The sequence below is a fragment of the Phyllobates terribilis genome, unplaced genomic scaffold (genome assembly GCF_046119375.1).
Source record: "Phyllobates terribilis strain yellow unplaced genomic scaffold, ASM4611937v1 Scaffold_7__3_contigs__length_470593459, whole genome shotgun sequence".
NCBI classification, from domain to species: domain Eukaryota; kingdom Metazoa; phylum Chordata; class Amphibia; order Anura; family Dendrobatidae; genus Phyllobates; species Phyllobates terribilis.
Genome location: NW_027362767.1, coordinates 144,470,008 through 144,486,247, shown reverse-complemented (window position 1 = coordinate 144,486,247; position 16,240 = coordinate 144,470,008). Strand labels below are relative to the sequence as shown.

General features: G+C 45.2%; 1 protein-coding gene across 1 annotated transcript in view; it reads left to right on the top strand.

The window, feature by feature from the left end:
• The window catches only part of LOC141154002 (cortexin-3-like), a 35,342-nt gene extending 19,102 nt beyond the window's left edge, over window positions 1-16,240 (top strand). The window contains exon 2 of the mRNA XM_073639375.1: window positions 14,900-16,240. Within this exon, the coding sequence (XP_073495476.1) occupies window positions 14,930-15,175 (246 nt within the window). The 5' untranslated portion in view covers window positions 14,900-14,929 and the 3' untranslated portion in view covers window positions 15,176-16,240. The remainder of the gene's footprint in view (window positions 1-14,899) is intronic.

The following is a 16,240-nucleotide window of genomic DNA, read 5'->3' as shown; positions in this document are numbered from 1 at the left end:
GACATCACTGAAGATATGACACTTTGATACAATGTAAATTAGTCAGTGTACAGCTTGTATAATAGTGTAAATTTAGTGAGCCCTCTAAATAATACACACAGCCATTAATGTCTAAATCGCTGGCAACAAAAGTGAGTACACCCCAAAGTGAAAATGGACAAATTGTGCCCAATTTGCCATTTTCCCTCCCCAGTGTCATGTGGCTCATTAGTCTTACAAGGTCTCAGGTGTGAATGGGGAGAAGGTGTGGTAAATAGTGATAAGCGACCACTAAAATGCTCGGGTACTCGTTGCTCGGGTCGAGCAAATTGGAATACTCGGGTGCTCGACCCGAGCAACAAGCCCAATGTAAGTCTAGAGAAAACTCGAGCATTTTTCAGGCAGCCCCCCCGGCGGTCTGCAGAGGGCATAAAAATTGCCCAAATCGATGGGAACAGTGCTCAAATGATATGGGAACAGCATGGGGAAGACCCCTGGAAGCATCTCTGTCTCCCAGGTCATTGCTATTAACAACGTGGTCACAGTATTACACCACTTTTACGGACTTACAATAAAACATACAAAAACGAAACCAAAATGGATTTTCCTGGGAAATATGTTAAGGAACATCCTTTCCAGGGTAATGACTTGTATATAAGGCAAAAAAAAAAATACTCCTCCACACCTTGGGCTATGTTCACACGTAGCATTTTTGATGCATTTTTGTACTTTTGCATTGCTTTCAACCAAGACAAATGCATTCACGGGGAAATGTCATTTTAACATTTTACAACCTTATCTGGCCATGTGGTGTGTGACACATCAGACACATGCATACAGTGCTGAAAATACATCAGAACAGCATGGGGAAGACCTCTGGAAGCATCTGACTCCCAGGTCACTGCCTAAAAGTATGCCCATCATAAGTGAACCTGGGCGCATGCGAAGATGCCTCCCACCATGCACCTGTCATTGCAGACTTGCAACAATCACCGTCCATGTCCTTGTCCCACTGCAGCGTTCAGTTGTCCCTACCCCATTCGTTGGAATGCAAGCGCAAGTATGCAGCCAGCCACCCACCCACAGGCTGCAATACTATACTGCCAAATTTTTGACAGCTGCTTGCACTTGAAATGTGGCTTTTTAGGCTCGTGGAGACGGAAGCTTTTCACAACCTCATGCCAGCGGCGGCCGGGTGTCCATACTCGTTCCCCAGCTGCCACTATATTTCCCGGTATCGCCTCCGCCTTCCACAAGCACGGGTCCCACAACATTACCCGTGCCCTCCCCAGTGCACTTACTGGGAAGGACCGCCTAACCACAAACACGTGGACAAGTGAATGTGGCCAGGGACGGTACGGAGCCAGTCCACAACTTTTTTTGCTAAGAGTTGTATTTAGCTCGGTGAAAGGACTGGCATACAGGGAAACCGTATCTACCCTGGGTGTCATTTCTCCCAGGAAGTCCTGTAATTGAGCTTGTTGCAGAAGCAATGGCAGCCCGTCCAACATCAACTCGCACTTGTCGGTGGTGCTTAGACACACACACACCTTTCTTTGCGCATTTAATTTCTTGAATACAGAGTTGGACAATGGCCTGATCTGTAATGTGTTTTGAGAAATAACATGGATAAGCATGGCCGATGCACATTAAAAAAGCAGCCATAGAGTGTCCGGGAACCTTCCCCCACACTTTTCTTTGCCAGGGCTGCTTTTCGGCAGGGTTGGACGGGCCCACCAGAGAACCGGAGACTCCTCCGGCGGGCCCTGGCTCCTCCTTCAGGAGAGTTCATAGTGCAAAGGTGAGGCCATGATGATGGTAGAGGCCACCATCTGCTTAGTTTTCTGTTACTTGGAATGCAAGTGCAAGTATGCAGCCAGCCACCCACCCACAGGCCGCAACACTAAACTGCCAGATTTCTGGGCAGCTCTTTGCACTTGAAATATGGCCTTTTAAGCTCGTGGAGGCGGAAGCTTTTCACAACCTCATACCGGCGGTGGCCAGGTGTCCATACTTGGTCCCCAGCCGCCACTATATTTCCCGGTATCACCTCCTCCTTCCACAAGCACGGGTCCCACAACATTACCCGTGCCCTCCCCAGTGCACTTACTGGGAAGGACCACCTAACCACAAACACGTGGACAGGTGAATGTGGCCAGGGATGGTATGGAGCCAGTCCACAACCTTTTTTGCTAAGAGTTGTATTTAGCTCGGTGAAAGGACTGGCATAGAGGGAAACCGTATCTACCCTGCGTGTCATTTCTCCCAGGAAGTCCTCTAAAGCTGCTTGCACTTGAAATGTGGCCTGAACATTACTGCTGGTACTTTTCTGTGGGAATTTGCTTGCCTCCTACCAGCCTGGAATATTTACAGCAAACTATGGTACAACGCCATGGTATTACCACTGCCCCCAGTACCAGTAGCGAAGCCATCCCCAATTTCCTTCTCAGGAATTTTATTTGGTAGACTCAGTGGCTGCTCAAATACATTTTCTCACAAAGGAGCTGAAGATACTGAGTGGCAGTAGTTGTAAGTTTCTCCAGCCTGTTAGATATTAGAGGGTGAACAGCAGCACATTGGATCAGTGGTTAGCACTGAAGCCTTGCAGCGCTGGAATCCAAAAAATCCCAGCAAGGACAACATCTGCAAGGACTTTGTATGTTCTCCCCGTGTTTGCGTGTGTTTCCTCCTCAGTAAAAAAGCAGCCATAGTGTGTCCGGGAACCTTCCCACACACTTTTCTTAGCCAGGACTGCTTCTCTGGTGTGCCTTGGCTTCTACCTCAGGAGAGTTCATGATAGTCCTAACTTCGCAGCTGCTATGAGGCTCTTGAGTGGGGGAGAAAGGTTAGCCCTCAGAATCAAATCCTCTGGTGGGCACAATGTTTTTCAATCTGAAACAGCTTCTCAGTGGGAGTTGTATTTCACCACAGCCATATTCTTTAGCTCGGTGAAAGGACTGGCATAGAGGGAAACCTTATCTACCCCGGCTGTCATTTCTCCGTCACCAGGTTCCGCCCATTGCCACACACGACCATGCCTGGCTGTATGTTCAGCGGTGAGAGCCACAGATCAGGCTGCTGTGTTACAGCTTTCAACAACTCTGCAGCACTGGGCGGTTTGTCAATTAAGCATGTTATCTTCAGCACAGCCTGTTGCCACTTGGCCAAGGCAGTGCTGCAGTGCTGTCAGCTCGTGGCTGATGTGGTCATTTCGGAGATGGAGGAGGAGGTGCATGAGCTGAACGATGTGATTACATGGAGGTTAAATTGGTGACGCTGTTTTTTATACTATACGAAAGATCCTATTGTTTTGGGTTTTTTTACGTTATTTTTTAAGACAAATGCATTCACCGGGAAATGTCATTTTAACATTTTACAACCTTATCTGGCAATGTGGTGTGTGACACATCAGACACATCCTGTTTTATTTATGATGGAGGGACTCTGAAAGTCATAAAGCCTATTTTCATAGAGACATCAGACGGCCCTTACTATTCTTAAAAGGCCAGCAGTCGGCCGTAGCTATTGTTAGAGAGCCATCAGCCGGCTATGCTTTGTTGTTCCCATTATTAACAAGTGGGTCTCCTATACTGTTATTGCGTATCCAGTGACTGCAAGGGCTGCCAAAAATTTGGACGCAACCCAATACCCCTTTGAAGAGACAGAGGAGGGTCTCAGTAACAAAAAAAATGTTCCCATTATAAAGGAGCGGGTCTCCTACAGTGGTAATGCCCATGCTGTGACTGCAAGGGCTGCCAAAATTTGGGAAAAACCCCACTAAGAATTTAAAGACACATAGAGCAGGGACACAGTAACAAGTACAACATGTTCCCAATAGAAAGGAGAGGGTCTGCTATACAGTTAAAGGGTATGCAGTGAGTCCAACGGCTGACCAATTTTAGGAAAAACCCCACTAAGAATTTAAAGACACAGAGCAGGGCCACAGTAATGACAAATTCCCATTAGAAAGGAGAGAGTCTCCCATAGTGTTGGCCTATGCAGTGAATGCAAGGGCTGCCAAAAATTTGGAAGCACTTCAATGACCCTTGGAAGAGACGTTGAGGAGGGCCTCATAAAAAATGTTCCCATTAGAAAGGAGCGGGCCTCCTATACTTGTAATGCCCATGCACTAAGTGTATGGGCTGACAAACATTTACCCCAGGGGGGTATACATGAACATACTGTATAAAAAAATTTTTTTATGGGCATCATAAACACCCTTTAAAAAAATTATGTGGGTGTTGCATCACGGACCACGGTCACCCTGGTGATATGGTAGTGGAGGATGAGGAGAAGGAGGACAAGAGCAAATAGCCAAAATCAGGAAGCATATACCCATGTGTGGGTGTGAAAAGGTGCATGGGAATACACCTCCCAAAAAAAGATACTGGATTTGAGTTTGTTACGCTGCTATCATTCAGTGGTGTTGAGAAGTCTGGCCCAATCCAGCCCTTGTTCATTTTTATAAGAGTCAGCCTGTCAGCATTTTCAGTTAACAGGCGAATGCGCTTATCAGTTATAATTCCACCAGCGGCACTAAAAACCCGCTCTGCTAAAACGCTGGCGGCAGCGCAGGCCAGGACCTCCAAGGCCTAGAGAGCCAGTTCATTTCACGTATCCAGGTTGGATACCCAATAATTATAAGGCACAGAGGAATCACGGAGGACGTTGGTACGGTCGGCAAGGTACTCCCTCAGCACCTTCCCAAACTTTGCACTCCTTGTGAGAGTACCAGTATCAGGAGGATCTGAGAAAACTCTCCCAGAACTTTGACAGTGTTCCCCAGCCTCTGCTGGATTGAAGTTGTGTCTCTCTCGCCTGTACTCCTTGGTTGTCCAACGAAGAGCCCTCTGCCGCCAGCGTTTTCAGATGGGAATTTTTTTTAATAGTTCCGCAACAAGGGCCTTCTGGTACTGCCCCATTTTTGTACACCTGTCCGCCTCAGGAATAAGAGATATAAAGTTCTCCTTGTAGCGTGGGTCTAGTGTCACCAACCAGTAATGACAGTCACCCAAAATTTTGAGAACGCGAGGGTCATGGGGAAGGCAGCGTAACAAACTCAGCCATGCATGCCAGACTACTAACAGGCAAGACTTCCGTGTCCTCACCAAGAGGATGACTGACCATGCTCTCCGCCTCCTCCTCTCTGTCCTCTGGCCATCCACGCTGAACAGACGGTATGACAGCTGTGCAGGTAGTACCATCTATAGTGCATGACACTAGCTCCTGTCCTTCCTCCTCCTCCTCTTCCTCATTGTCACCCAATCCACATTGGGATGAGATGAGGCTTGGCTGTGTGTAATCACCCTGTATGGTTCCTTGCTCCATCTCATCGTGCTCCGCTTGCAATGCATCCTCTTTGATTGTGAGCAGAGAGCGTTTCAGAATACAGTGAAGCGGGATGGTGACGCTAATTATGGCATCATCGCCGCTCACCATCTTGGTGGAGTCCTCAAAGTTTTGGAGGATGCTACATATGTCTGACATCCATGTCCACTCCTGAGGTCTTATGTGTGGAGTCTGAACTGAATACTGATGGCCTTGTTGATGCTGGTACTCAACAACTGCCCTCTTCTGCTCACAAATCCTTCCCAACATCTGCAATGTAGAGTTCCAACGCGTGGGGACATCACACACCAGTCTGTGAGCCAGAAGCTGCAAACGCTGCTGAAACACTGGAAGGGCGGCGGAAGCTGTAGCTGACTTTCTAAAATGGGCACACAGGCGGCGTACTTTAACAAGCAGATCCGGCAGCTCCGGGTAGGATTTGAGAAACCGCTGAACCACAAGGTTAAGCACATGGGCCAGGCATGGTACGTGTGTGAGCTCGCCTCGCCTCAGAGCCGCCACCAGGTTCCGGCCATTGTCACACACGACCATGCCTGGCTGTAGGTTCAGCGGTGTGAGCCACAGTTCTGCCTGCTCTTTCAGAGCTGTCCACAATTCTTCAGCATTGTGCGGTTTTTCACCTAAACATATTAGCTTCAGCACAGCCTGTTGCCGCTTGGCTGAGGCAGTGCTGCAGTGCTTCCAGCTTGTGACTGATGTGGTCATTTCGGAGATGGAGGCTGAAGAGGAGGAGGAGGCTGAGGTGCAGGAGCTGTAGACCGTGAGGGCAACCCTGATTGACCTAGGGCCCGCAATCCTTGGCGTCGGGAGGACGTGGGTCCCGGCTTTCACTATGTTAACCCAGTGTGCCGTCAGCGAGATGTACCGTCCCTGCCCACAAGAACTTGTCCACGTGTCTGTGGTTATGTGGACTTTACCGGTAACTGGGTTGTTGAAAGCACGGCTAATGTTTTGGGACATGTGCTTGTGTAATGCGGGGACGGCACACCGGTAGAAATAGTGGCGGCTGGGGATCGAGTACCGAGGGACGGCTGCTGCCATCAGGTTGCGGAATGCTTCTGTCTCCACGAGCCTAAAAGGCAACATTTCGAGCTCAAGCAGTCGTGAAATGTGAGAATTTAGTACTGTGGCCTGTGGGGCGTTGGCTGCATATTTGCGCTTGCGTTCCAAGGACTGGGGTATGAACAACTGAACGCTGCGCTGGGACAAGGACATGGACGTGCTTCCTGATGCTGCTACTTGAGAGTGTGCAGCGACAGGTGCAGGGCAGGAGGCATCTTCGCATGCACCATGGACAGGGGATTGGCTTGCATGCACAACAGCGGAAGAAGCAATGGTGCCACCCGCAGACACTGTTCCTGGACCCTGGGGTTCGGCCCACAAAGTCGGGTGCTTTGCTGCCATGTGCCTGATCATGCTGGTGGTGGTCAGGCTGGTCGTTTTGCCACCCCTGCTGATGCTGGCCTGGCAGGTGGTGCAAATGGCCTTTTTGGGGTTATCGGCAGAGTCTTTAAAAAACAACCAGACTCGGGAAGACCTGACAGCTGTACTGGCAACTTCCTTCGTGTTGGTGTTATGGGGAACGGTTGCCTGCTTTCTGTCTGCGGCCACCACACTGCTTCTTCCTGCCTATTGGGGTGCTCTGCCTCCCTCCCCCTGTGTGCTGCTGTCCTCGCTTAACATGTCCTCCTGCTAGGTTGGGTCAGTTACTATATCATCCACCACCTCGTCTTCCACTTCCGCAGCCTGGTCCTCCTCCTGACTTTCTGGCAATTGTGTCTCATCATCGTACACCTCTTGTGACACTTTCCCACCGTCGCGTTCACGTGACCGTGGCTGCTCAAAATTTGGGCAGCGCTACACGCAATCTCCTCTCCGGTCCACTTGAAGCGGGGCAAGAGGCCCGAATCTATAAATGGAAAAGTGAACAGCTCTTCAGAGTGTCAAAGTGTGGGATCAGTTGTCTCTGGGTACTTGGCATGGTGGGAGGAAGGAGGATCAGGGTGAGGAATATGTGGTCCAGACTCACGGCTACTGAGACTTGACCGTGTGGAAGACAGGGTGGTGGTGCTGGTGGCTAAGTGACTGGAAGCATTATCCGCTATCCAACCAACAACCTTTTGACACTGCTCTGGGTTCATTAGTGGTGTGCTGTGGTCCCCTAGAAATTGGGACAGGAAGGTCAGGCGAGAAGATTTGGGTGTTTGTTGTGGCACAATTTAGGCTTGCCCACGGCCTTGTCCTCGGCCTCTGCATGTACCATCACCATCACGTCCAGTTCCCCGTCCCTTGCCACGTGCCTTGCCCATTTTAAATGGAGGACAGTATCTTCCACGCTCACTACAAATGACTGAGTTTGGAGCGAACTTATATGTGATCCGTTTGACGGAGAAAACAGAGTTTTAAATACCTGGCCTGTAGGTAAGTAGTTTGAACAGCAAACTGCTGTGAATTGCTTCACTGACACACTAAAGGAAATTTTTAATGGAGGCCAGAAATGGCAGTATTGTCTGACAACGTATATGTGATCCGTTTGACGGAGAAAACACAGTTTTAAATAGATGGATTTCCAGCGTTCTAACATGTTAAGGACCTGGCTGCATTCTGCAGTGCCAACAAGCAAACGACGCAGAAAAAATGGTGTTCTCTGGATTGCTTTTTAAGCAAATAATGAGGATTAAGATCCAAAGAAAAGTATTCCTGCCCCCTGAGACCTGGGCCTTTGTATAGAAATATCTAACAGCAGCAGAAGGCAGAACTGGAATGGAGCCTCTTGTGCTATATGCACTGCAGTCTGCTATATACCCTGCCTGCATATATACCCTGCCTGCCTGATATCTCTGCAGATGGATTAGTCCTCAGAAGGACTGTTTGTTAAGATGGATATGTGTAATGTACGGTTTTTCTCCCTACACTACCTAATACACAACCAAATCTCTCCCTAACGCAGCAGCAGCTCTCCCTACACTGTCTGATCCGGAGTGACTGTGACGAGCATGGCAGCGCCAGGTCTGACATAGACCTGATGACGCTGTGCGGCCAGCCAATCACTGTAATGCCCACAACAATCATGGCTACGGCATTACAGTGCATAGCAGGCAATCCCTGCATGTTCATTGGCTCTCTAAAGAGCGCCAAACATACAGGGAGGGGACCCGAGTTCCCGCCCAAGCAACCCGGAAATACTCGGCGAGCGCCGAGCATCTAAAGCAGTGAGATGCTCGAGCGAGTACCGAGCAGTAGCGAGCATGCTCGCTCATCAGTAGTGGTAGATTTGGTGTTATTGCTCTCACACTCTCTCATACTGGTCACTGGAAGTTCAACATGGCACCTCATGGCAAAGGACTCTGAGGATCTGAAAAAAAGAATTGTTGCTCTGCATAAAGATGGCCGGGGCTTTAAGAAGATTGCCAACACCCTGACACTGACCTGCAGCATGTTGGCCAAGACCAGACAGCAATATAACAAGACAGGTTCCACTCAGGACTGGCCTCATCATTGTCGACCAAAGAAGTAGACTTCACGTGATCAGCGTCATATCCAGAGGTTGTCTTTTCAAAATAGACGTATGAGTGCGTCCAGCATTGCTGCAGAGGTTATAGGGGTGGGGGCCAGCCTGTCAGTGCTCAGACCAGACGCTGCACACGGCATCAAAGTGGTCTGCATGGTTGTCACCCCAGAAGGAAGCCTCTTCTAAAGATGTTGCACAAGAAAGCCCGCAAACACTTTTCTTAAGACAAGCAGACTATGGACATGGATTACTGGAACCAAGTCCTGTGGTCTGATGAGACCAAGATAAACTTATTTGGTTCAGATGGTGTTAAGCGTGTGTGGCGGCAACTAGGTGAGGAGTACAAAGACAAGTGTGTCCTGCCTACAGTGCTGTTGGCTATAGGGAGCTGCAGTTCTTTGAGGGAACCATGAATGCCAACATGTATTGTGACATACTGAAGCAGCGCATGATCCCCTCCCTTCGGGAACTGTTCCGGAGGGCAATGTTCCAACATGATAACGACCACAAACACACCTCTAAGATGATCACTGCCCTGTTAAAGAAACTGAGGGTAAAGGTGCTGGACTGGCCAAGCATGTCTGCAGACCTAAACCCTATTGCGCATCTGTGGGGATTCCTCAAACAGAAGGTGAAGGAGCGCAAGGTCTCTAACATCCACCAGCTCCGTGATGTCGTCACAGAGGAGTGGAAGAGGATTCCAGTGGCCACCGGTGAAGCTCTAGTAAAGTCCATGCCCAAGAGAGTTAAGAAATTAAAGAAAATAATGGTGGCCATACAAAATATTAAAAGTTTGCGCACAATTTGGCCATTTTCACTTAGGGGTGTACTCACTGTTGTTGCCAGCGGTTTAGACATTAATGTCTGTGCGTTGAGTTATTTAGAGGACACCTCAAATTTACACTGTTATACAAGTTCTACACGGACTACTTGACATTGTATCAAACTGCCATATCTTTAGTGATGTCCCATGAAAAGATATAATAAAAGATTTACAAAAATGTGAGGGGCGTACTCACTTTTGTGAGATACTGTACATACTAACTGTGATGCGAGTCACTACAGAAAGAGGAGAGAAGAGACTAATATTACTGAAAGAAATATTATGTAAGTGCTACTTACTGGATAAATAGAGGGAGGTCAAACAATCCAAAGTCAAGTCCAGGAAAATGGCGCAGTACAAAGGGAGAAGACAAAAGAGTAGTCAGATAACAGGCAAATGGTCAAAATCCAGGTAAGGGAAAATAGTCAGGCAGGGTCAGGCACAGAGCACAGAGAGCTCAGTCCTACACAGGCAACAGCAAGTGTACAACTGACACTGGTGAAGGAGCTAGCATGCTTAAGTAGAAGACTAATCAAGGGAAGTGAACACAGATGATTGCAGAAACAACCCAGCAAACCCAAAACAGATTGACAGCCTCCACACAAAAGTAACCTAGCAGACAAGGAAAGTGTGGAGACCGTGACACTAACACAATATAGTACATAAACATTGCTATACAGTTAATATCACAAGTACGTAAATAATACTAACAGAATAAAAACCGCCATACAGTTCATAAATTTACAAGTACATAAATACTATCACAATACCATAAATATCCCAATACAGTTCCTATAGACACCAGAAGATAAATAAAAGTGTCACAATAAGGTACATAAATAACACTGCTATACAAACTGGATTGTCTCTGAAAACCTAAATATTAAACTCTCGGAAGAAGAAAAGACTTCAAGGACCAAAATCCCCAAAAGATAAAGAAACAATTTTTCTATTTTTACCTTCTCCAGGTTTCTAAAATAAAATTAATGACACGAAAAGATAGAATTCATGTAGCTGCAAGCACCGGTACGGACACGACATTTGTCATGGTGGCTGAGCGTCTGCCTCTTTTGGCAATAAAAGTTGTATGGTGTCAAATACATTGTGTAGAGAAAAGCTACAGCAAGGTGAGTCAGTCTGTAGTGTAAAAATCTCTCCCATTTACACCATATCTAAATGCTCAGCTAAAAATACAATAATACAACTGTAATAATACTGCATGTATGTTCAACTGCTATAAGACTGCCTCCTATTTCAAAGAATATACCTACTATAATACTGCCCCTATGTCTAGAATATAACTATTATAATACAGTCCTCTATGTACAAGAATATAACTACTATAATACTGCTCCTATGTACAAGAATATAACCACTATAATGCTGCCCCATGGGTACAAGAATATAACTACTATAATACTGCCCCTATGTACAAGAATATAACTACTATTATACTGCCCCTATGTACAAGAATGTAACTACTATAATACTGCTCCTATGTACAAGAATATAATTACTATAATACTGTTCCTATGTACAAGAATGTAACTATAATATTGCCCCCTATGTACAAGAATATAACTACTATAATACTGCTCGGATGTACAAGAATATAACTACTATAATACTGCCCCCTATGTACAAGAATATAACTACTATAATACTGCCCCCTATGTACAAGCGTATAACTACTATAATACTGCTCCCTATGTACAAGAATATAACTACTATAATACTGCCCCTATATACAAGGATATAACTACTATAATACTGCTCCTATGTACAAGAATATAACTACTATTATACTGCCCCTATGTACAAGAATATAACTACTATAATACTGCTCCCTATGTACAAGAATATAACTACTATAATACTGCCCCTATGTACAGGAATATAACTACTATAATACTGCTCCCTATGTACAAGAATATAACTACTATAATACTGCCCCTATGTTCAAGAATATAACTACTATAATACTGCTCCTATGTACAAGAATATAACTACTATAATACTGCTCCCTATGTACAAGAATATAACTACTATAATACTGCCCCCTATGTACAGGAATATAACTACTATAATACTGCTCCCTATGTACAAGAATATAACTACTATAATACTGCCCCTATGTTCAAGAATATAACTACTATAATACTGCTCCTATGTATAAGAATATAACTACTATAATACTGCTCCCTATGTACAAGAATATAACTACTATAATACTGCTCCCTATGTACAAGAATATAACTACTATAATACTGTTCCTATGTACAAGAATATAACTATCAAATATTGATAGTGGGACCGTGGCCTAAAGTTGAGAATGTGTGCATGAGACTGGGTTTGTTACACACAGAATCTATTTCATTCATGGGTTCTTCCATTCTTGCCAGCTAGAGTTGTGTTGGGTACATCCTGGCTGCTGAAACACAATCCTACCATCAATTGGGAGACTTGCAAGGTTAAGTCTTGGGAGATTTTTTTTTTTTTCCAGTTGTTTATCTAAATATCTGTCATCTAAGAGATCTCGTCTTCTAAATTTTATTCAGAATTCTGAGGATGTTTTTCTGAGACTGAATTGAAGTACTTCCCCCGCATAGGTCTTATGATTGTGCTTAGATGGATTCAGTTAAGGTACCAGTCGTCCTTGATTGAGTACAACCTACTAATATTAAAGCTTTACAGAAAGTTTTAGGTTTTGCTAATTATTATCGTAAGTTCATTAAGAACTTCTCAGTCATAGTCAAACCTTTTAATGATGTTATCAAGTAGGGTACTGACTTTTCCTGTTGGTCTGAGGCTGTTGTTGCTTTTGCTGGTCTCAATACAGCCTTTTCTAAAGCTCCTGTCCTCAGTCAACCTGATGTCGATTTGCCTTTTGTGGTTGAGGTAGACGCTTCTTCTGTGGGTATCGGTGTTCTTTCACAGAAGAAGGACAGTTACTTTCATCCGTGTACTTTTTTCTCTGAAAATCTCAAAAGCAGAGTCCAACTATGATATAGGCGATCGGGTACTCCTGACTGTTAAGAGAGCTTTCGAGGAATGGAGGCAATGGTTGGAGGGGGCAAGGCATAAAGGGCTTTACTGATGATAAAAATTGAATGTATGTTGACGCCGCTAAGTGCTTGAATACTAGACAGGCCCGGTGGGCCCTCTTTTTTGCTTGGTTTCATTTTTCTGTGAGATATCTACCGGGTACCAAGAATGTTAATGCTGATGATTTATCATGTAGTTTTGTTCCTGAGTTGAAGGATGAAAATCCAGTCAAAATTCTTAGTGAAGGAGTGGTGGGTTCTCTGGGGATTGATCTCAGACAGCGCATTGTGGAAGCTCAGGTTGGTGCACTGGAGGCTTGCCACCAGGCAAATTTTTTGTGCCATCCTCGCTTCGCACTGATCTTCTTAACGAAGTGCATGACTCTGTGTTGGTCGGACATCCTGGTTCCTCTGCCACCTTGAGAGTTGTTTCCTGGTCCTTTTGGAGGCAGAGTGCTCAAGAAGGATGCTGATGAGTATGTCTGTAAGTGCAGAGTTTGCCCCAGGTATAAAGCCTCTTGCCATTCCTGGGTTGATCCGGAAGATTTGTATGCAGGTCGCCGAGTTAGGGAGTTCTGTCAGCGGCCCCTCGTCAAAGGGGGGGGTACTATCATGCTCCTGGGTTCGAACACTTGAGCCTGTGTTTTGTGGTGGGCTACTCTGTCTGCCAATTCACAGCAGACACACATTTTCTCTAGGCGTTTAAGTTCTGTTATTCTGGCTGCAGTCTGTTTAGCATACCACAGGTCTTTCCATTTGTCTGCCCTATCACCTTTCGGGTGCGGCTTTATATTCTGTTCCCCTGCTAGCATTTCCTGCTGGTGATAGTTTCTTGTGGATGTTCAGTCATTCTTCTGTAGCTTAAAGCCAGTCACTGAAATTCCAGCTAAGATTTATCTCCTTGCTGTTTTCGTTCTTCACTCTGCACCTACCTTCTTTTTATTTTTAGCAAGTAGGCGGCATATATTCTAACAGTACGTACTTTATTTTGTATTTCGTGGTTTACTTTACTCACTCTGGAATCCTTTTTTTTTTTCAGCACAGTTTCCCTTTTCTAAGTAATTTACACTCTGCACTACCCTCCGGTTCTTTAGGAGGAACGTGAAGCGTTTGATAGTCTTTCAGACAGCATGGGTCCGAGCTGCCATCTTCTAGTGTGTGGTTAGGGCTATCTCTGCTTACGCAGGAACCATTAGGGACTGCGGGTCAGGATTTCTAGTCTGTACAGGAACCAGCAGGGTCAGTTTCCGTTTTTAGTTTTGTTACCTATTTTCTTGAGTGAGTTGCTACTCTATCATAACATTTGTCGCTTCTTCTTTACAAACTCGCTCTCGCCCAGTGAGATTGGATGGAGACGTCTGGGAAGAGCAATTATGAAGTCTTGCCACCGATTCTCAATTGGATTTAGGTCTGGACTGTGAGTGGGCCATTCAGGAATATGCTGTGATCTAAGACATCCATTGTAGCTGTGGTAGCATGTTTAGAGTCCATGTCCTGCTGGAAGGTGAACTTGTGCTCCAGTCTCAAGTTTTCCCATCAACTCTGAACAGTTGCCCCGCCCCTGCTAAAGAAAAGTCTCCCCACAGCATGATGCTGCCACCACCTTCTTCCTTATGACATAGTTAGCATGTGTATGAAGGTGCTCTGATCAGATGCGGAAAAAGTAAAACTTTTAGCTAAATGCAAAACGCTACGTGTGGTGGAAAACTAACACTGCACATCATCTTGAAAATACCATCCACACCATGATGGTGGCAGCATCATGCTGTGGAGAGGCTTTTCTTCAACAGCGACAAGGAAGCTGGTTAGAGTTGATGGGAAGATGGATAAAGTAATGACGGAGGAAAACCTGTGAGAGGCTGCAAAAGACTGGGGCATAGGGTCACTTTCCTAAACATACTGCCAGAGATACAGTGGAATGGTTTACATCAAAGCATATTCATGTGTGTGACTGGTCCAGTCCCAGTCCAGACCTTAATCCCATTGACACTCTGTGCCAAGTCTTGAAAATTGCTGTTCACAGACTCTCTCCATCCAATCTCAGAGCTAGAGCTATTTTGTGAAGGATGGGCAAAAAGTTCAACCTCTAGATGTGCAAAGCTGGTAGGCACTATTTGACTGCTATAATACTGCCCCCTATGTACACGAATGTAAATACTATAATATTGCCCCCTATGTTTTTTATTCTTCCAGGTTTGGAGTCGTAAGACAATCGATGCCACAATGCTATTAACAATGGCCGGTGAGATTCTAAGCACCACGATGTCAACATCAGGAGCTGCCCTCCCCGTATCTTCTCTAACCTTAGAACAAAAAGCTGCCTTCGTCCTCGTGTTCCTGCTCTTCATCTTCTTGGGGCTCCTCATCGTACGTTGCTTTAGGATCCTCCTTGATCCTTACCGCAGTATGCCCTCGTCCACATGGACGGATTACATGGAAAAGGACACCTTCGACTACCGTTGGGCCTGACAAGGGTATTCTGGTCCCTGTAATGGGATGAAGAAAAAAAAAATATTTCGAGTGTCCCCCAACATTCACTGGTGGCCTTCGAGAAATCAGCTTAGGGTTTGGGACGGGAATTTGTGCTTTTTTTTTGTATTTATCAAAGCCGAATTGTGTGGGATGTTTACATCAACTGTGAATCTTTGTGACCGACAACGCTAAGCACTAAAGTGGCACAAAGCTGACATAGATATACCAATACAAAAAAAAATTAAGCCTCATTACTGCACTTTTTGTGCAAGCCTACGCCGGAATGTTCCGTGACTGTCGTCGCTACTTTGTGAGTTCTGTGTTGATATTGTAAAGTGAGCGTCGGAAAAAATCTGAAAAAATTAAAGCAGATCCATTTTTATGTAGACGTAAGGTTAGAAATGTTCTGGGCTTCAGTCTTACGCTTTGAATTGTACTTTTAAAGAAAAAAAAAAACAGGAATACCTCTAAATATTTTGTAAAAAAAAATTGAAAAAACAAAATTGACATATAAAACGGAAATCAAACAACAGACTTATTGGATCAGAAATCGACCTAGAAAATGAAAAATGAAGACAATCTGTAATTATGTTGACGTAAGGTTACAAATGCTCTGTAATTCTTGAAAACAAAAAAAAATTATAATATGGAAAAAAAAAGCTGAAACCTCTACACAGGCCTAGAAATCCTATGTTTACGAATTCGGGAGTGGTGGTGTTCTTATTCTTGACTATGCGAATGATTATCGGCACGCCAAGTGCATCGTAATGCTTAACCAAAATCTCACCGCGTTTCTACAACAGCATCATCACCAATATGGGACCAGCCAAAAACCTGGACAAAGCTTCGGCGACACATTCCAAAGAGGTTGTTTCTAGAACCTTCCATGATTTTGTGCAGGTGTCTTTTCAACAAGGAAAAAAAAAAAAAAAACGCACATTTTTAGACTCCAAGCTTGCCTCTTTTTTTGGCACTTGGGCATTTTTGAACAAATTTTTTTTCTTTTATTATTTTTTTTTTTAAGAATCCTACAAAAAAAAAAAAAGGGGCGCTGTTATCTGA